At 39.5% G+C, this 22,303-nt stretch overlaps 1 protein-coding gene across 3 annotated transcripts in view; it reads left to right on the top strand.

Annotated features, from left to right (window-relative positions):
• LOC132404582 (coiled-coil domain-containing protein 158-like) overlaps nucleotides 1-22,303 on the top strand; it is a 175,785-nt gene that overhangs the window by 106,434 nt on the left and 47,048 nt on the right. For 2 of the 3 annotated variants that reach the window (XM_059988841.1, XM_059988838.1), the window contains 5 exons: nucleotides 2,547-2,736; nucleotides 3,801-3,953; nucleotides 5,202-5,314; nucleotides 10,024-10,182; nucleotides 13,319-13,411. In XM_059988841.1, coding sequence (XP_059844824.1) covers nucleotides 2,547-2,736; nucleotides 3,801-3,953; nucleotides 5,202-5,314; nucleotides 10,024-10,182; nucleotides 13,319-13,411 — 708 coding nt within the window. The remainder of the gene's footprint in view (nucleotides 1-2,546; nucleotides 2,737-3,800; nucleotides 3,954-5,201; nucleotides 5,315-10,023; nucleotides 10,183-13,318; nucleotides 13,412-22,303) is intronic. The other variant, XM_059988839.1, reaches the window with a different exon arrangement.

Raw genomic sequence — 22,303 nt, 5'->3', positions numbered from 1 at the left:
ATTAATAATAATAATATAAAGATTGAAAAAGGAAGAAAGAAAGAAGAAAAAGGAGTGATTTAAACAAAAAATACAGTGATAACTGTGGTGGTAATGAATAGGGACATAAGATAGGTCTAGTGAAACTATCAACGTTAGAATCAATTGCAACACCTACAAAATTTAAGAGTAGGGGTCAGTAGTCTGAGATTAATAAATGGAATGAAGAATTTATAAGGCTGTAAATTATCTTGTTGAAAGATGAATACTTTTCCTAGGTGTAATTGACTACTTAAATTGAGTACTTCGAGTATCCAAGAGGTTTGATAATTTACATTTGTATTTTCAAAAGATTGTTGATAAAGTAGCAGAAGTTTTTGTAGAGTGAATAAAGACAAACTGTTTACAAAGTCAGAATGGGCCACAAATTTAATGTAATTGTCAAAAGAATTGGAGGTGATGAAGAGAATAAATTCATGCAGTGAGAAATAATTCAAACAGGTGTCAGAAATAATGAAGGAAACAGAATTGGAATTAACTTTGAGAAGGGAATTAAATGAAGGGGAGGACTTTTCAATTCAGGGTAATGAGCAAGGAGGAGAGCCCTCCTTCAGAAGCTGGTGCAGGTGCAATTTCTTTCTGTGCTGTGTTATCCCATTATAAAGATTGAAACAAACAGTGAGAGTAGTTAAATATAGAAAAGGTGAGAGTGATAAAAGTATAAAAGTAAGGTGATTTTTTAAAAAAACACACACACATCCTCTGTAGTTGTTCGTTCAGGGAGTGCTTTACATTCGATATGTGAATGGAGAGGATTGTTAGTGCAACTGAGAGTTTTTGGCACTTCAGCAAAGACTTGATATTATTGTATTCAGCTATCGGGGCTTCAATTATGGTGGCTTCAAACAAAACTTATTTATAGATTCATCTTGTTGGATGCAAACTGAGGACAGATATACAGATAAATTAATCACCTGCTAGAGTTTTATGCCACAATTGTAAGTGAGGCAGTTTTAGTCAGGGTTACTGGACTGATAAACACAAAAATTCTGCTTGTACCGTGTGATGTGTAAAACTGTTGAAACTATGCTGTGATGAATTAAATTCCCAGCAAAGGTTAATGAAATCGGGAGATTAGGCAGTGTCAGTGGAAAAAGAAGCAGTAAATGTCTTAGAGTTAATGTCAACATTGGCAAAAGAAAAACAAGTTAGTTTAAGATGAATAGGTAAAGGGATGGAGCAAGGATAGGACAAAAGGATAAAATGATGCAAGATTATGAAAGGTTTGTATTAGTTTGATGCTCAGAGTTACAGAGAGTAATGAATGATTGAAATGTGATGAATAGGAAGTTGTCAGTTGAGACAGGCTGGTGGTGCAATGGCATCAGCGCCGGACTCCGGAGTGAAGGCTCCCAAGTTCGAATCCAAGTTGGGCCACCCCCCCGAGCACGCTTTCCATCCATGCCAGGTTGAGCGTTAAGCTAGCCACCCGGCCTCGTGAAAAAACAGGGTCGAGTCGGGAATGTTCATATTGTGACCCAGTTAATCCGAAAGGATGAGGTCCAGCACCTGGCCACGTGGTGTACTGACAACAACGTGGCCCTTAACACCCAGAAGACCAAGGAGATCATTGTGGACTTCAGGCATGCTAGGAGCCACATTCACGTCCCCATCTACATCAACAGAACTGTAGTGGAGTGTGTATCAAGCTTCAAATTCCTTGGTGTCCACATTTCCGGGGGTCTCACTTGGTCCCTGAACTCCTCCATCCTGATCGAAAAGGCACAACAGTGCCTTTATTTCCTGTGGAGCATCAAGAAAGCTCACCTCTGTCCCAGGATACTGACGGACTTTTACCGCTGTACCATTGAGAGCATACTCAACAACTGCATCTCATGGCAATTGTCCCGTATTGGACCGCAAAGCCCTCCAGCATGTGGTGAAAAATGCCCAGCGGATTATCGGCACCCAATTGCCCACCATTGAGAATATCTACCATAAACGCTGCCTGGGCAGGGCGAATAGCATTATCAAGGATGCATCTCACTCTAACCATGGACTTTTTACTCTCCTCCCATCCGGTAGGCACTACAGGAGCCTCTGCTCCTGCACCAGCAGGCACAGGAAGAGCTTTTTCCCTGAGGTTGTGACCATGCTGAACCTCACATCACAGTACTAAACAGTATTGCACTCATATTGTACTGTCTCAGTACTTTTATATTTGTGTGCTGTAGCACTTACTTTTTATTCGCAGTTATTTTGTAAATAACACTATTCTTTTGCACTTCTGGTTAAATGCTAACTGCGTTTCATTGGCTTTGTATCTGTACTCGGCACAATGACAATAAAGTTGAATTTAATCTTATCTACATCAGGGTTCAATGCCATAAAATGCTCTTTTATGCATTAATGTCTGAAATGTACCTTATTAAAGTAATTAGTGGAAATATGACATGTATGCCGATGTGCAGTGTTTATGATAGGTGAAAATGTGTTCATGCATTACCAGTGCTTAGGTTTGACACTTCGCATTTATCTAATTCATCAGTGTTTATCTTTTGTATTAGACTGAATTGGAACACAAAGATGCACAAATGCAAGAGCTCCAGGCATATCTCAGTGAATTGGAACGGGAAAAAATTAAGCTGGTAAATTCTGCAACTGAACATATATCTGAGCTGGGAGAATTGTTACAGGAAAAGGAGGAACTTGCAACTGAACTGAGAGGTGTCCAGACACAAATGGGTGATCTGAAAGGTATGTGAACTGTCTTCCAACAGGAGAAGTTCAAGGCTTCTTTTCATGTTTAAGATTCCCTTGTTTTCCTGATAATATTGTAAATTAAAGTTTATTTTCACCCATCCTTTCTCACCAGTTCCCTCTGCACATCTATACAACGTTGATAGGTTTGCATTTGGGAGACAGTTGATGTCTAATCTTGTCCAGTCCTATCATTGAAATGCCATCCGCTTGTGACTTGTTTGAGGATGTTAATCTTTTTGGATTGAGTAAAAGAATGGCAAGACATGAGTTACAATACTTATTTTGTAAATTATCAAATAATGAAAAGCAAACTTGGAATGAACTTCACATGTGAGAAAAATATCGAGTTAAAGTGTTAAAATTGTGAGAGTTTATTGTAGACGCTCATTTAAAGCCTTCCCCTTTCTCCAAAAATAATTGGAATAGGCCACAAAATTTGGAGTATTTATGGAATATAGGAAGGATCCAAAAGATTGGTATACTACAACATGTTTTTTCCGACGGATTCTGTGAAATAAAGAGCAAATAGCCTAAAAATAGGGGAATAATCTAATCCAATGATCATAGTAAAATCAGTGAGTGAAAGAATTGGAACAGACTTGATTGTGAGAACCCAAAATTAGCGGATGAACATGAAATATTTAACCAGTTGCATGGAAGGTGACATTAGTAAATAAATCAATAATTACAAAAGAAAAAGGAGGTGGGAATGGTACGAATAAACTATATTCTAACATTAATAATGAAGATTTCAGTAATTGGGCATGTAAGAGTAGAGATTAGAAATTTTGAGAAGTTAGAGTGTTTGATAAACTTGTTTATAATAATATATGGTAGAGTTTAGGGTGATTTATCTCTTTATAGTTATACCAAAGGATTGCCAAAGAAGTGTCAATATATTGAGGGTAGTTGGAAAGTGGACTGTGACTGTGCTGCAATATTTTCATTAAATGTTTGTTATATAAATGTTGGGCTCTTAAGGACTGTTGAATACCTTGTTCAAATTCTATTTATTCGAATGAGTTTTTGATTCAGTTCTCTTCTTTTGTTGACTATAGAAGAGTATGATAACTTGCAGAGAAGCTACGCTTGTAAAACCAAAGAATATGAATGGTCTACAAACAAACTTAAAGCTCAGCTAAAATCGGTTCAAGATGATCTGGATCAAAGCAGAGAAGCATTGAAAGTTCTTGAAGGAGCTGACACCCATGGTACTAATTTGTAGTCCTGTATTTACTAGTTTATTGTCTATAGAAGCTATTTTGTCATTCTAACTTGTTCCCTCAGGATTGTATTAATGTTTTATATAGTGTAGACACTTTAATTAGATCGCCAGGCATCTGGAAGATTTCAGTTTAAGAATCACTATCCTATCTCTTCCTTTTAGATGTTACTATGCCTTTTTTGTGGCTGGCTGGTGGCATAGTGGCACCAGCGCTAGACTTTGGGGTGAGGCGTCCCAAGTTCAAATCCAACCGGCCGCCTTGCATGCTTTCCATCTGTGATGGGTTGAGCATCGAGCTAGCAACTTGACCTTGTAAAAAAAAAAGGAGATGCTAAAGAAATGCCACATGATGAGCAATCACCAAAAAAAGATAGGTGCAATAAGTTTGTCATGACGGTGCCCTGATGACTTCACCAGGAGTTAAGGGCATCTTCTTCTTCATGCTTCTTTTCAAATTTTTTTCAAATGTCTTACTTTAATAAATTTAGGTTCTTGAGTTTGCAGAGAGGGATTGGGGTGGGTTTTTGAGTAGCTGTGTTATAGCTAGTGAGAAATTTCAGGTATGTTTGGAGAAATGAGTGAAAGCTGAACTGTCCCATTTCCATCTATCTTCTGCAGCTGTTATAAATATGAAATCTGAACAATCCTCAGTAAAGCATGCATAATTTATGCCCTGAGAAAAGGGTTGATCTAGCATAAAGCTTTGAATTGAACTGATTTCATTACTTACATCCTTCATATACATGAGGAGTTAAAATCTCTACGTCTAAATGTGCAGTGTGCAATTTATAGTAATTTATAATAAAAAGTATGTACAACAGGATAGTCGATATAACATAGAAATCTAGTTGTGTCAACATGAGTTAAGCAGTCTGATGGCCTGGTGGAAGAAGCTCTCTTGGAGTCTGTTGATCCTGGCTTTTATGCTGCAGTACCGCTTCCTAGACGGTAGCAGCTGGAACAGTTTGTGGTTGGGGTGACTTGGGTCCCCAGTGATCCTTTGGGCCCATTTTACATACCTGTCTTTGTAAGTATCCTGAAAAATGGGAAGTTCACATCTACAGATGTGCTAGTCTGTAATTTCAAGTAGAATAATCTGTTGGATTGTAATGGAAGTTTTCTGGTGTTTCTGTTTTTTTTTTCCAGTTTGAGTAAGCATTCAACGCTGCATAGTTTAACCTTATGTCCATGTCTGACTAAATTGTTTTGCAAAATTAAATTTTATTCCCTACAGCAATGAAAATTGCCATGGGAATGCAAAAGCAAATCACAGCCAAGCGTGGACAGATTGATAAATTACAGAGCAAAGTTCAGTTCCTGGAAGAAACTTTAGAGAACTCTGAAAGGGTATGTCAGAATTCATTAATGTTAAAATTGCATTTAAAACAAGTTGTTTTTCACATTATTGTTCTTGGTTTAATAATGACAAAATAATGACATTATCTGTTTGCATGTTTGAAGAGGATCTACACGCCATATATGATTCCTTTAATACTTTTGCACCATGTGGAGCCATTCCTATCATGGACTAGTTTTCAACCTTTATTCTAAGCCACACTTAGAGTTTTTGTGGCCATTCTATTTTTGATGTGTTTACCCATTCACACAGAGCACATGTATCATCAAGTTAGAGTTGTAAGTGGCATTGTTACTATCCTGTTGAACTTCAACAAAAATTTTTTTTGTCCAGTTTTATTTCTCTGTCACAATTGTAATCACCTTTGTTTCTACTCCTGTATATTTTCTTGTCTTATCACTTACATAAGCTCTGAATACAAGCAGGTATAGGTGATCTGTGATTGATTCGTCTACAGTTGATGCCAGATTCTGGTTTTCAGATGATTTACAGTATTTCTTGTCCTTCAGTTGCTTGCACATTTGAAAAGACTATTGAGCAGGAACACCTCAGACATTATTGTTAGGAGCTATGAAAGTGAGCACATTTTGTTTTTCATTTTGTGTTAATCATCATCATAAAATAACCACAAACAATTTCATGCCACCTCTCCACTTTGTTGCCCCTCATTTCCATTCAGTCTTTCCCCTGCATGCCACAATACCCTTTCTTATATCTCATGCCCTCCACTTGACCTGTGGACAACTATTGCTTTGTGTCTTTGTACAAGGTAGCAAATGGATATTTCCTTAATGTCGTGAATAAGTATTTTGAAGTCATACACAAACATCTCCCCAAATACAGTGTTCCCTGTTTAAAAATGCTTAGTATGGTTTTGGAAAAGTGACATGGTCACACAGACATGTCTCATTCTTTGTTATCGAATGGAGGTTATTGGTAAAATATTTCATTCCAGTCCCACAAATATTTTAAAGCTTCATGCCATGGCAAGAGTTTTAAATTTTCCAAACAGCTGCTTTTGGCAGAAGTCCCAAGAATGCTAAATATAGCTGGTTTCCATAGGAGCACTAGAAGGTGCATTTCTGAATCAACTGCATTACTTTTGTAATTTTCTGGTGTTTGCTGTTTTTAATTGAACATTTATAATTTACTCTCCCAAGATGTAAGTTTGTAGTCACAGAATGAAAGTATTCAACTTTGTACTTTAAGAGAACACAGCAGTAACTGCTAATTGGACTACATGTAGAGTCATTAACAGTCGAAATGCTGAGAGAACACTATAGCTCTTTTAATTGCGCGATGCATTTTTATTATTCATTGAAATGCATGCACACACATCATTCAAATTTTGGATTAAGAAATACAAGTTTTCTAATCTTCTAGTTCAAGTGAAAGTTGCCTTTATTAATGTTGTTATGTCATATATTGAACGTGTTAAAATGTAGTTAAAAGAATTGTCTTGGGCTGGAATGAAGAGGAGTTAATTTTCCCAATTAGAAAAGGAAAGATATTCTAGGTCTCCCCAAGTGCCATTATCACCAATTAAGCATCAAAGTTTCTTGAGTGTGTCAGTAAGAAACTGGCTGAGGTATGACAATGAAAGCTTGATGATATGGGTGCATCATGCATAATTTGTTGACATTCATCTGTTTGCTGAACTAGAGCTGTAGTATTTTTTAGTTTTCTTGTGTGCTTTCATTTCTTTATTTACTTTTCGTGCATAGATGTTGATCTATGACTCAGTTGTTATTGTGCAACCGTCAATGTCCAGAGCAGGTTTTTTTAACGTTGAAAGTGATGACTAAGGAGGAGTAGTTCTGACTGAACTGAATTGCATCACTTGTCTGTTGACTGAGCTACCACCAGAGATATCTTTTCTCCACTTGGTGAAATGATGGACCAAATTGTGTCCTATTTGGTATGCCTCCCACCTCATTCAGACACATTGGTCCACTTATATTAATCAGCACTAGTGCTCAGCCAGCATGCCACTGGGATACACTTGCCACCCCACCCCAGAAACTCCTGATATTAAAAAATATGGGTAGGCAGTTGCCTTGCCAGTCTGTAGAGATATTAGAAAACTGTTAATGTTGCGCTAATATTTAAAATAATTAAAATTTAGTTTATTTGAATTCGGATTCCAAAACGGTGTCAGATTTGTTAACTTAGAATAACAGAGCCTGATTCCTTAATGTAAAAGTAGGGGATCCCAGTACAATTTAGTTGCTGGGCCCTACGTGGAGCTCATCACTGAAGCTAAGTGACATATGTGCCAGCATCTGCCATTTAAAAAATCACAGGCTGAATGTGGACCGAAGTAAGTCCAAAGGTCTGATCATTGTATCTTTTCTTTTTGAAATGCTAGCCAGAGCTAACTCAATTCAGTCCAATAAGTTTTGTGTTTTGTGTATGCATTCCTTATGGTTACGCATATTTTTCTGAAGATCTCTTTCAAATACCTAGTACTGACAGTGTGGTCTGAATGGCCACGTTCAATGCTGTATGATGCTTTGCACAGGAGTAGGTGAGGTGACAAGTTCCAATTATCATAATGACATAAAGTGGTACACCTTATCCTCGTTGTATGCGTCTCCAGGCTATGTGGATTCACAGTTATGTGAGGAATCATTTCTACCAACGTCTCCTTATATGCATCAAAACTCACAGTTATGCGAGGAGCACAGCTTTCCCGCCAATACAAGTCAAGTGCACACGTCTCACAGTCTCACTCGCGCCAGTCTTGCATTGGTTTTGATAATGTATGGATGCGTGATCTTGCACTCTAAAACTAGTCCTGACGAAGGGTCTTGGCCCGAAACATCGACAGCGCTTCTCCCTATAGATGCTGCCTGGCCTGCTGTGTTCCACCAGCATTTTGTGTGTGTTGTTCTCTTAAACTTTTGTTGGTTTTACCCACGGTGCAGTGATTTTGTGTTTGAAATATTTAACTATGCCTCCTAAGCGTCCAATGTCATGTCCTGGGCCGTCAGCCGAGCGGCATAGAACCGCTATAACACTTGAAAAAAAGTTGGAAATTATAAACAACACGGCATCAGCTGTAGGTAACACAGCTCTGGGACGCTACTGCCGGGAACAGAATCTTGGCTTTAAAGTTCTTTTGTTGCTTGACAATGCGCCAGCCCATCCTAAACATTTGGACACCATTCATCCTAACATAACAGTGCCTTTCCTGTTGCCTAACACAACATCGCTGATTCAACCACTCGACCAAGGTGTGATCCACATTCAAGCCATATTTTTTTTTACGGTGAACTATCTCTCAGATGCTGCAAGCAACAGACAATTTTGAAAATCCTGGGAGTTTACCAACGGTGAGGGAATGGTGGAAGTCGGAACACTTGACACAAATGGTGATGGACATGGACCCAAGTTTGGAATGGAGTCAGCATTTCAATCATTCCCTGCCATCAACCCTTCTTCCCTACAAGCAAATTTATGCTGAAAAACAAAATACTGCCTAACAAACAATGCTCACCACTTCAAACCAGTGTCATCTCCTGCTGCTGGGAATTCTAATAATTCTGTGTGTCTTCCTTCACCCCTTGCTATGCTTGATATGATCTGGACCCTTGTGGTGCTGTTTTTGTGTCATATTGGTATGAAAATATGAATAAATTACAGATAAAAGATATTTATGAAGCCCTCTGGAACACATCCCTATTTTCTCCATTTAAATGATTATTCACATTATGTGTCGACTGTGGGGAACGTATCTAACGAGGATAGGGTGTATTCTTGTATTAGGACGTCACCTACACTTACTGGATATGGTGATACGTAATTGTATTGTGTAACTTTGTGAAATAAGTTTGGGCTAAGTATTGAATTGAATTGACTTTATATCTAATGATATAAATGGGAAATAATGCTGGACAATTCTTTTTGACTGTTTGCCTTGTTTATAGTTGGGGAAATTGAATGGCTCCGTGTAGTTCCTCCCCTTGCAGATATTATGAAGAACCAAAGAATTTTGTTCAAAATCAGCAAACCCCACCACATTCATTTTAAAGTGGTGCAACTTTTGAAATGCTCCAAATTTTCTATTCCCCTAAGAACAATTGCTCCAGATTTCAAACTTCATCTCTGGCAGCCCATCATTAATGCTAGTTAAACTAATCTGAGAAATATTGTTTCTGTATGTAATTGATGTTCTATTTACATCAAATTCCCAGCCAGCATATCATGTGTATTGATTATTGATATATCTTGTGGATTATTCTAGTTTAAATTATACTATTGCTATTGAAACAATTGGGTTAGAATTTAAAATATGATTTTAAAACAAAGTTTGTTTCACTTTTCCCTCTTGGAATCATCATTTATTCCAGCACTGAAGAAGGCCAATTTCAAGATCAGTCTGGTTATTCCTATTTACCAGCTCTTTCACTGTATTCCTTTTATTTTTTCTGCTTTTTATTCAGTTTCATTTTGAAAGTAGTTATTAAATACACTGATGCTAGATATTGAATTCTAGATAATGATTGCTTGCTGTGTGGAATGACTCTTCTCCATGTCACTCTTACTCTGGACCTTCTGCCAGTGGGTATCATTTCTCTTTATTCTCCTGTTTCCTCCCCACCCCACAGCTCCTACCCATAATTCTCCACCTACACTCACCCACACACTCTCACACAAACACGTATTTTAGCTGCTTAACCTATTTTACATTCTGCAGGAGAAATGCTACCTGAAAGAAGAGAAAGTACGACTGACTAAGGAACTTGCTTGCATTACATCAGAAAGAAATAAAATTGTTGGAGAACTCGACACCACAAAGTCTCAAGAAAAATGCTTGAGGGAAAAGCTGATGAGAACGGAGTCATCATTAGAAAAGGTAATTGAACTATATTATTTGTTTTTCTTCATGATTTGGGGTAAACCTTATATAGATATTTTAATAAACCATGTCTGAGCTGGAAATGGTAACTTATTTTTTCAATAACTGCCATCTAGTGTCGGTAGTTGAGCTATGAGCTTCCAAGCATACACAGGCTAGCTGGTAAAGCAGATATTGTACCATCAGGGTCTCGGCTTGAAACCTTGACAGTACTTTTTTCCATAGATGCTGCCTGACCTGCTGAGTTCCTCCAGCATTCTGTGTGTGTTCTACCATCAGGATTTGAGTTAAATACAATGAACCATGCAGTTCCACTGCAGATTTTACTGAAGATATCAACTGCATAAAAGGAAAAAGCTTTCAGTGGAATGTATCTTACAGTTTTAAAATATGCGACAGAATGAGAAGCAAACTTTATAACTTAGGGTAGGGAGGAGGTGATATAAAGTACCTGACTTCTCTGCTGTTTCATCAGGATGACCCTTTTGGCATCTTGTTTTCTTTTCATGATAGTGTCACAGTTAATTAGTTTAGTCAATCATAAAATATAAAACAGTGCAGGCCCTTTGTCCCACAACATAATCTACTCTAAATTCAATCCAACCATTCCGTCCCACATGGCTCTCCATTTTTCTTTCTTCCATGTGCCTATCTAAGAGTCACTTAAGTATATCTGCATTCACCGCTGGTTCCTTGCACCCACTACTCTCTGCATAAGACACTTGTATTTTCCTCCAATCATCTTAAAATGATGCCTCCTCATATTAGCCATTTCCACCCTGGGGAAAAATCTCTGGCTATCCACTCAACCTAAGCTTGTTATCATCTTGTATATCTCTATCAAGTCACCTCTCATCCTCCTTTGATCCAAAGAGAAAAGCTCTGGCTTCCTAAACCTACCCTTATAAGACATGCTGTCTAATCAAGGCAGCCTCCTAATAAATCTCCTTTGCACCCTCTATAAAACTTTCACATCCTTCTTGTAATGTGGCAACCATTTTGAAAATTCCTATAGTACAAACTTTTTGTTTTATTACTTTGAAAATGTTACCTATGTTGTTTTTATTGAAATACTAATATTGCATGTTAGTTCCATATTTGAATCATTTTTTATTATCTTTGCTTGCTGCTTATGACCAGGAAAGCTTTATATAGTGAAGTCTTTAAATTAGGAACACCAAGAAACTTGCAGGTATGGCTTACACACTGATGTCCTTAATGTGAAAATGATCATTCCATGGACAGTATTCTGGATGAACAATAGACGGCAGTATTGTCTGAGTCTCCAGCAGCATTGCTTTCGTTTTACCATGGGTTAGTGCCTACTTTTGGATCCTGTCAGAAGGGTGATGATTTTGTTTATTTTGTTTGGTCTGTTTCTAGTTCACTGAATTCCTGTAACCACGTCCAGTCTTGATTCTTGGATTTTGTAGGGGGTTGTGGAGGGGGTTCGGGGAATGAGATGAGTAACACTGTAAATACATGATGAGAAATGTACCCTCTCTGCTGTAGTTCATATTTAAAGTGGAAGGAGGGGGTAGGGGGATGATGATGATGGCTCACTAGTTTCTCATGTTCTGATTGACTAAATGAAGTGCCATCTCTAGCTGAGGGATTTCTGAACGTTTGGTTGTGTCCTGCTGAGACCCACAACTACTTCAGATGCTACTGAATTTACTTTATAAAGATTACGCTGCTTGACGTAGCTTACTTTGTTTTGTAGCTTCCCACCAATAGTTATTAAGGAAGAAGTTCCAATAGCCAAAAGGCCACCTTACAGCTAGTAACAAAAAATGAGGAAACCACTCCCTCCATCCTCCATCACTTCTTCTGCCTTCCCACAATTCCCTGGCCTCTCTCCAGAGCAACGCCTACCTCTCCTCACCACCCCTCACAATTTCAGTGACCCCAACCCCCATCACCTCCACCAATTTCCTGCTCATCCTTCTTGCCCCTCCCTCAGCAATATCTGCTGTCTTTATCCAGCATTTATAGGAGCAGAAGAACCCCTATTGCCTTTGTTAAAGAAAGTCTTGCACACCTTGGGTCAAATTGTGTAATCTTTCACATTGGGCTAATATCCTCAGCATAAGTGCCATCCTGTTACTTCTGCTGCCGCCTTGGTCTTGTGTGTCCAATATTGAAAACTCTGTAATTTATAATTACTGACTGTCCTTGCTTGCACGATACATAGGGCTCAGTCTAAATTTATCACAACGCACGACGTCAGTTGGGATTAACATTTTGGGGGAGTATCTTTTTTAATAGATTACACTTTTATGTTATTCACCAAATTTCTTTTTATTGTAGTAGATGAGTGTGGTTTAATTTAAAATCCTAGTAGTTCTTAATAACAAACAAAAGGATTGAGAATGTAGAGAGGAAATGATCTATATAAAGAGGTGAGAGAGAGGGGTATACCAGGAGTTGGGAAGTGATGGGGTAACCAGGTGAAGTGGAGGAGTGGAAGATGATGGGCAGATGGTGCCCATTTTTTCCTTATCAATTGCTCCCTATTACCCACCATGTAACATTTCCAAATTCCTGCTCCCCACCACAGTTCAACTCAACTGCCTATCATTCCCATCACATCTGGTTTTATCTTTCACCTGGCAGTCCTGGTCCCACTCTTCCTTCTCACATCTTTATACAGGCCATCTTCCCTCTATATCTGTCCTGATGCAGGGCCTCAACCTGAAACATTGACTATCCTTCTGCCTCCACAGATGCTGCTCAATCCAGCTGTTTGTTTTTTTGCTCCAGATTCCAGTCTCTTGCACCTCCAGGATAATAACAATTCTTCTTATATTTAATACCCTCAGTATTCAGATGGGGTAGATAAGCAAAAATAAAGTGTAAACATTAATGCAAGTGAGTTACAGAGGACTGGGTTAGCAAGACATGTGTATTGCATGATTCTAGAACTGCAGTTGAGACATCCCTGCTATAAAGAAATGTTGTTTAATAGCTGAAAAATTACACAGGTAATTTGTTGATTTTTTTAAGCATCAAAACTGCAAAACTCCTGTATAGTATTGCTGATAAATATAGGGAAATATTAACAATTTCTAACAAAAGAAACAACCATGAAAGCGATGAAATTTGAAATGCTTGTAATTTCCAAATAAAACAGGCCTGCCTTCAGTTGTCTGACTGTCAATCGCTTATTCAGCGTCAGGAGCAGGACTTCATGTGTTTAAAGCTGCAACATGCACTGGAAGTAAAGGTACAGATTGTTTAACTGCTATTTCAAATGTCTTCCAGATGTCTTGGTGTTGTTATTTCCAACACATCAGTGGTCTCGGCCCGAAACGTCGACAGTACTTCTCCTTATAGATGCTGCCTGGCCTGCTGTGTTCCACCAGCATTTTGTGTGTTGTTGTTTGAATTTCCAGCATCTGCAGATTTCTTCGTGTTTGCACATGAGTCTGCTGCTGTGTGACAGAGCACTGAGTAAATTCACTCCATACATATGCGCGTCCACACCCGCGCAAACATTGCCTTGTTGTTCTGCTGTTACTGCACTGAGAGTACGAACTTCCCCAGTATATTGAGTCCTAAACTGAGCTGATGCACTCAAGTTGGCTTTACAGTGCCTTTCCCGTGGTACTCCATTTCATTAGTAATGGGGATGTGTAGATGTGTATACATTGTTTGTATACTGTTTATTTAAGGTAGATGAACAATAACACACACAAAATGCTGGTAGAACACAGCAGGCTAGGCAGCATCTATAGGGAGAAGCGTTGTTTGAATTTCCAGCATCTGCAGATTTCCTCGTGTTTGCTCTTTAAGATAGATGCTTCTGTTTATTTTGCAATGTGATTGTAACTACATTGTGAGGTGCATCATGTTCTAATTCATGTCTAGTCATAAGTTAACTCTGTTGGTAATTAGAGGTGGTTTATCCTAGTGCTGAATAGAAAGGAGCTCATTGCCCTAGTGAGGGAGAGATAGGGGCTGCCGGGAGTTCACACTGGGCAGGACTGGTACGGAGCTATTATATTGTGTTTTCTGGTAGATAACTTTTTGTAAATATTGGCAGTTTTCATTTTCCTTTGGTCATAACCCACAAATCTAATATGCTGATACATTGAACCTGAAGATCTGAATAATTCTCAGTGATTTGACATTTGTATAAGGTTTATATTTTTGAGTCCTTTATTTCCTAGAAGGTCAAGGGTGAGAGGGATGGGGATAAGTGAAGTGTTAGGGTGAGCGGGCAGAGGCAATGAGCAAGGGCCAGTAGGCGTGAGCCCACCTATGTGCAACACACACAAGATATGTATACAAATGTGATGCGTAAAACCCAGTGAGATGTAAGGTGCGTGAGTAAGAGGCTGGGGGTTTCCTTTCTCCCCCACCCAGCCACCTTCCCCCTTGCTGGTCTCACCCATCTCTGCTAGCTTGTATTCCTTCCCCTCCCACACCTTCTTTCTCTGGCTTCTGCCCCCTTCCTTTCCAGTCTGATAAGGGTCTCTGCCCTGAACAACAATGGTTTATTCCCTCATTGATCCTGCCCAACTTGCTGAGTTCCTCCTGTATTTTGTGTGCATTGTTGCCCCAGATTTACAGTATCTCTTGTGTTTATGATCTGCAAGCCTACTACGTGTTTTTGCATGTGTGTGAGGGAGAGAATAGGCATTTATGCACATATGTACACATGTAAATGTGTACTCTGCTGATTCTTGTCCACAGCCATCTTGTACCCCTTACTATTTGACTGACTCTCCATGTTCTTATGAATGCTGGTGTGTCACTGGCATCCCACATTAAAAATATGGATTGACTGGTTCTGTACCTTCAAGGATCAGTCCCACATGGTGTTTTGGAGCTCAGATATTCCAACACTAACATTCCTGTTTGAGTGACTCAAAAGAGGCAAGAGAACCTTGAGACTTTTCATCAGGAGTTGGCAGGATCTCGGTGGAAGCAGAGAAAGGTGTCCAGTGTGTCTTTTTCTCTCTTTACCCCTTCCCCGTGAAGACTAAACACATTTATTCATATACATTGGTTCTGTCCAATATGTTAACCACTAACTTATGTGTTTCCAGCTATGGTTTCTGCTCTCAGTTGTTGTTGGAGGTGTATAGAGGTGAACTTCTTTTTATAAAACTTTAATTTCCTGACACAGTATATAGCATGAATTAATATAATGTCATGCTTCAGCATCGTGAACTCATCAGCAGCATCATATGTGAAAGAATGGTCACCAATTTAATGATTTAGAATAACCACTCTAGACTAGATGAGGAAATAAACCCAAAACTGGGGAGCTGCTCCAATAGGACAGCAACTAGCTATCCTATCGGTGGAGAACCAGCAGCACGTGAGTCAATGCTGTTAGCAACCTTTGTTTAGATGGAAGCTCAAAGGTTACATTTAGTGTTGTGTATGATAATTTCATGGTGGAATTTCAGACATTTTTGAAGGAAAAAAGCTGATGTGGTTCCTAATGAAAAATGGGTTGTGACATGTAAGAAAGTTTCTGATGAAGTTAGTATGTGATCAAAGTGGTATTGACATAATCTCCGTATTAGCTGATCAATGATTTGAACAAATATACCAAGATAACTATTTGGTGATCTACAATCATGTATTTTTGTCTACCTCTCGGTTTGCCTTTCATAATGACAGTAGACCACACATAGTTTCGTTTGCAATAGGATCAGTAATTTACATCAAAAAAACTCCATGCTTTTATTTTCTTATTGGACAATCATTTATTGGCTATTAAAGGTGTGCTTCTGATCTTCAGTGAGGATTAATCAGGGGACTGGCCACTGACACTGTTTTAGAAAGGATTTCTACTCCAGGCTAACATTCAATGGTTTTATCTATTGTCAGAGAAAGTATACAGAATACAACCTGAAATCCTTATCTCTTTACAGACATCCCCAAACCAGAGAGAGAAAAAACCCCAAAAGAATGAATGACAGAAAATATAAGCACCCCAAAGCCCCCCCACGCACAAGCAACAGCAAAGCATCAACCCTCTCCCCTACTTGTTCAAGCAAAATGTACCGGCACCCCCACCACCCACCATGCAAGTAATAGTTAGCTCTCAAAGACCATGATCTATAGATCTTCAAAAAGTACTGTTCATCCCAACACCTCTACAATTCAACAAGCCTTCTCCCTCACTAACAAGGGAGAGAGAGATATTGCTTAAACAGCGAGAGAGGAGGCCAACAGTTCACTGTTTTAATGTTGTAGGCTGGAGCATCACTTATTTCAAGCTCCTCTGAGTCGAGTATCAGCAAACCCTGTCTCACCGAGAGAGGGAGAGATGGCTCAATTACAAAGGTCTCTGACAGCCTCATCTGCCGTCTCGATGTTTCAATCTCCTGCAACACTTCAGTGGCAACATCGGTGATGTATCAGGTCATCCTTTGAGCCGCACACCCAAGGCACACGTCTTCCAAGCTGAGATATTTGGTCTATGCTGCCAAGTAAATATTCCGTAATCATCTCTGGAAGTCATTGCAGCAACAAAAAAACAGCTTTCTCTCATTCAGAAGATAATTATTTGCATTTGATGTTGGTTACATCTGCACTGAATTTAGATAAGAAAATCCACTTCTCTGCATATCTTGAAATATTGCTGTTAATCAACTTGGAGTAATAGTGCTCTAAGACACAGAAACATGTACTTCGGCCCATCTAGGCCATGCCGACTTACTTTCAGCCTGGTCCCATCTATCTGCACCTGGATTATAGCTCTCCATACTCCTCTCATCCATGTACTTCTACAAACCTCTCTTAAGTGTTGCAATTGAACCCACATCCACCACCTCCACTGGCAGCTCATTCCATACTCTCACCACCTCCGAGTGAAGACTCAGGTCCTCTTTAAATATTTTCCCTCTCATCCTAAACCAATGACCCAAGTACCACCCAAAGTGAGGGCAAAATCCTGCATGTATTTGCCTTATCTATAACACTCAAGTTTTTTTCTTTGCTGCCTTTATAAGATCTCTCCTCATTCTCCTATGCTCCTAAAGACCTAAATGTTCAACCATTCCCTATAACTTGGATCCTCAGCTTCCTGCAATATCCTTGTAAATTTTCTCTGCACTCTTTTAGTCTTCTTGGCATCTTTCCTATAGGTAGGTGAGCAGAACTGCACTCAATGCTCCAAATTAGGCCTCACCAAAGAATTGTACAACTTTAACTACTCCTGTACTCCATGCTCTAACTTATGAAGGTCAATGTCCCAAAACTTTCAAGGAATTATGGAACTGTATTCCCTTATTCACTGTGCAAGTCCTACACTGGCCAATCCTGCCAAAGTGCAACACTTCACACTTGTCTGCATTAAATTCCATCTACCATTTTTCCAACTAGTGCACATCCCTGTAAGCTTTGATAGCCTTCTTTACTGTCTACTAAATCCCTAATCTTAAGTGTCATTTGTAAATTATATGATAAATAACAATGGCCTCAGCACCAATCCCTGCAGCATATCACTAGTCATGGGTCTCCAGACATAGAGAGACAACCATCTACTTCTCTGCCTATACCTCTTAAGCGAATATTGAATGCAATGCACTACTTCATACTGAATGCCGAGCAAATTAACCTACAGGACCAGCCTCCCATGTGGGACTTTGTCTACGTGGACCTTAGCAAGGCTTTTTGACAATGTCTACCACCTTTCCTTCATTAACCTTTCTCATATCCTCCTCAAAATACAACATGATTGTTTAGACCCATCCTACCATGCTCAAAGAAAGCCATGTTGGCTATCCCTAACAAGGCCCTGTCTATCCAAATACTTATATACCCTGCCCTGAGAATACCTTCCTATAACTAACCCTAGACTGACATCAGGCTCACTGGCCTATAATTTCTCAGCTTATTCTTAGAGTCTTTTTGAACAATGGAACAATGTTAACTATCCATCCCCTCACCTGTGGCTCAGGATATTTTAAATATCTCTGCCAAGGTACTGCAATTTTTGCAAGAGCCTCCTGCAAGGTCTAAGGGGGACATCTTGTCGGGTCCCAGGGGCCCTAATCCACACTAATTTGCCCCAAGAGAGTAAGTATTTCCTAATACTTAATCCAGATACAGTCCATGAATTCACTACTCTTTTGCCTCAGTTCTATAGACCCTGTGCCTTTCTCCCAAGTAATTATCAAAAACTGCAAAAAAAAAAAATCCATTTAAGATCTCACCCCATCTCTTTTGGCTCCATACATAGCTGGCCACATTGAACTTCAAGAGGGCCAATCTTGTCCATTACTATCCATTTGCACTTAGTGTATTTGTAGAAGCCCTTGGGATTCTCTTTCCCTTTGTCTGCCACAGAAGCCTCATGTCCTCTTTTAGCATTCCTGATATCTCTCTCTAAGTATTCTTTTGCATTTCTTATACTCCTCAAGCACCTCATGTGATCCTAACTGTCCATACCTGATATGCTCCTCCATCTTCTTCATAACCAGGGTCTCAATATCCCTTGGAAACCAAGGTTTCCTAACCTGTTAACCATGTCTTTTTTTTCCAATAGGAACATGCCAATTCTATGCTCTCAACATTTCACTTTTGAAGGCCTCCCACTGACCAAGCATATCTTTGCTTATCCCAGTCCACACCTGCCAGATCTCTTCTTGTGCCATTAATATCAGCCTTTCTCCTGTTTAGAATCTCAATCCAAGATTCTTCCTTCTCTATAATGTATCTTGAAATTAATGGAGTTATGATCAGCAGATCCAAAGTGTTCCCCTACACACGCATTTGTCATCTGCCCTGTCTTATTCCCTAATAGGAGATCCAGTATCACACTCTCTTTAGTTGGGACCTGTACAAATTGATTAAGGAAACTTTCCTGAATATATTTGACAAACTCTGTCCGTCCAGTCTTTTTACAGTATAGGAGTCCTAGTCAATACATGGAAAGTTCAAATCACTTACTATCACTACCCTATATTTTCCTGAAACTGTCAGTCATCTATCTACAAATTTGCTCCTCTAAGTCCTGCTGACTATTGGGATGTTTATAATATACACCAATTATCAATTATCATCCCTATTGTCATCCCTTTTTTATTCTGCTGTTCCACTCATATTGCATCAGTAGATGAGCCATTCTGTTTGTCCTGTCCGAGCACTGTCATGACATTTCCCCTGATGAGTAATGCCACCCCCCATACCTTCCACTCTTATCATGCCAAGAAGAGCAGAACCCCAGAACATTGAGCTGCCAGTCCTGCCCCTCCAACAACCAGTAATGCTATAATATCATGATTCCACATGCTGATCCATGCTCTTAAGTTCAGCTTCTTTACCTACAATACTCCTTGCATTGAAGTATGTGCACCATGCTCAGCATTTTGATTTCTGTCATTGCATGTAGGCTAATTTTTACTTTCCCCATAGTCCCTCCACTTACTGACCTGCTACTCTCGTTCAAAAATTCAAAGTTCAAAGTAAATTTATTATCAAAGTGTATATATATATATATACTTATATATATTCACCAAATACAACCCTGAGATTGATTTTCTTGTGGGTATTCACAATAAATACAAAAGACAATGGAACCAATAAAAGATCATTCCTAACAGGATGGACAAAACCAATGTGCAAAAAGACAACAAATTCTGCAAGTCCAAAAAAGAATAGCAATAATAAATGAACAATAACTATCAAGAACGTGAGATGTCCTTGAAAATGAGTCAATATGTTGTGGGAACAGTTGAATGATAGGATGAGTAAAGTTATTCCGTTTGATTCAAAAGCCTAATGATTGAGGGATAATAACTGTTCCTGAACTTGATGGTGTGCATTCTGAGGCTCCCATACCTTCTTCCTGATGGCAGCAGAAATGAAGAGAGCATGGCCTGTTGTTGAGAGTCCTTGATGATTGATCCTGCTTTCCTGCAACGGCGCTTCTTGTAGATGTGCTCAATGGAGGGAAAGATTTTACCCGTGATGGGCATATCCACTACATTTTTTTAGGCTTTTCCATCAATGACATTGGTGTTTCCATACCAGGCTGCGATGCAACTAGTCAATATGCTGTCCTCTATTAACCCATAAAAATTTGTCAAAGTTTTAGATGACATACTAAGTCTTTGCAACCTTCTAAGAAAATAGAGACACTGCTGTTGTTACTTTGCAATGGTGCTGGACTCGGGACAGATCTTCTGAAATGATAACACCAAGGAATTTAAAGTTGCTGTCCCTCTCCACCTCTGATCACCCAATGAGGACTGGCTCATGAACCTCCAGTTTCCTCCTCTTGAAGTCAATAATCAGCTCCTCGGTCTTACTGACATTGAGAGGTTGTTGATGTGGTACCACTCAGCTGGATTTTCAATCACCTTCTTTCTATACTGATTAGTCACCATCTTTGATTCAGCTAGACAATGACAGTGGTGTCATCAGCAAACATAAAAATGGCATTGGAGTTGTGCTTAGCCTGATAGTCAAAAGTATAAAGCAAGTAGAGTAAGAGGCTAATCACTCAGCCTTTGGTGTACCTTTGCTGTTGGAGATTGTGGAAGAGATATTGCCAATCCAAACTGTCTGCAGTCTGCAAGTGAGGAAATTGAGGACCTATTTACACAAGAAGATATTGAGCCCAAGGTCTTGAAGCTTATTGATTAGTTTTGAGGGAATGATAGTATTGAATGTCAGGCTGTAGTTAATGAAGAGCATTTTGATGCATACATCTTTGCTGTCTAGATGTCCCAGGGTTGAATGAAAAACCAATGAAATGGCTTCTGATAGAGACCTGATGTGAAGGTCGGCAAATTGGAGCAGATCCAAGTCACCTTTCAGGCAGGGGTTGATGTGTTTCATCACCAACCTCTCAAAGCACTTCATCCCAGCAGATGTAAGTGCTGCCTTCAAAGTTCAAAGTAAATTTTCTTATCAGAATGTATAGGTCACTGTTTACAAACATGAGATTCTTCTTCCTGTGGGCATGCTCAGCAAATCTATAGGATAGTAACTATAAACAGGATCAATAAAAGATCAAGTAGAGCATAGAAGGCAAACTGTGCAAATGTAAATATAAATAGAAAGCAATAAATAATGAGATCGTGAAATAATAAGATAAAGAGTCCTTAAAGTGAGATTATTGGTTGTGGGAACATCTCAATAGATGAGTGTAGTTATGTTCTTTTGTTCAAGAGCCTGATAGTCAAGGGGTAGTAACTGTTTTTGAACCTGGTGGTGTGAGTCCTGAGGCACTTCTACCTTTTTCCTGATGGTAGTGAGAAAAGAGCATGGCCTGGGTGGTGAGGATCTTTGATGAGAGTCATTGACCCCCCCCTCCAGCCTCCTGCAGCTCTAGCTGGAATAGCACTATTAAACCTTCTCACAGGATATTGGTTCTCCCCCCCGTCCCCCCTCCAGTTCAGGTGCAAACCATCACATTTGTACAGGTTCCACCTTACCTAGAAGAGAGCCAGAAGTTCCAACATCTGAAGCCCTCCCTCCCTTGCCATGTGTTGAACTGCATTATCTTCCTATTTCTGGCCTTAGTAGCATGTGGCATAGGTAGCACTCCTGAGATCACCACCCTAGAAGTCCTGTCCTTCAATTTAACATCTTTGCAGGCAACATTGCCATTGCTGCATATGTTATTGGTAACAATATGGACCACAGCCTCCAGCTGCTCACCCTCCCTCTTAAGAAAGCTATGGACTTGATTTGAATCTGATATGTCTCTGACCCTAGAATGTCATTCTCATCCACAGAATCTCCTGTCTACCCCAGCCCCAACCAGAGAATCTCCTACTGCTCACCTCTTCTCCCGCCACCCCTTCCCTTCGAACCCACACTACAGACTGAGTGCCAAGAGACCTAACCTTTGTGGCTTTCCTCTGTCAGGTGGTCCCATCCCCCTCCCCAAAAGTTTCCAAAATGATATAAACTTATTTCTTGAATTTTCAATTGGGAACCTCTAGTAGATCACTGTAGGATAAAATATGTTTACCAGTGGTTCAGCTGAGCCATGAGGAAATGGTCTTCTAGCAAAAGCAACTAACGTCATGTTGATGGTCTACTTCTGGAAAGGTTAAGAATGGAATTGAAAACCATGTTGACCAAAATAGGCATGGACTGCATGCTATGTGTTCATCTCAGTCCTGCTGAGGCTCTGATG

Source organism: Hypanus sabinus, chromosome 14 (genome assembly GCF_030144855.1).
Source record: "Hypanus sabinus isolate sHypSab1 chromosome 14, sHypSab1.hap1, whole genome shotgun sequence".
Taxonomy (NCBI): domain Eukaryota; kingdom Metazoa; phylum Chordata; class Chondrichthyes; order Myliobatiformes; family Dasyatidae; genus Hypanus; species Hypanus sabinus.
This window is presented reverse-complemented; position numbering and strand designations above follow the sequence as displayed.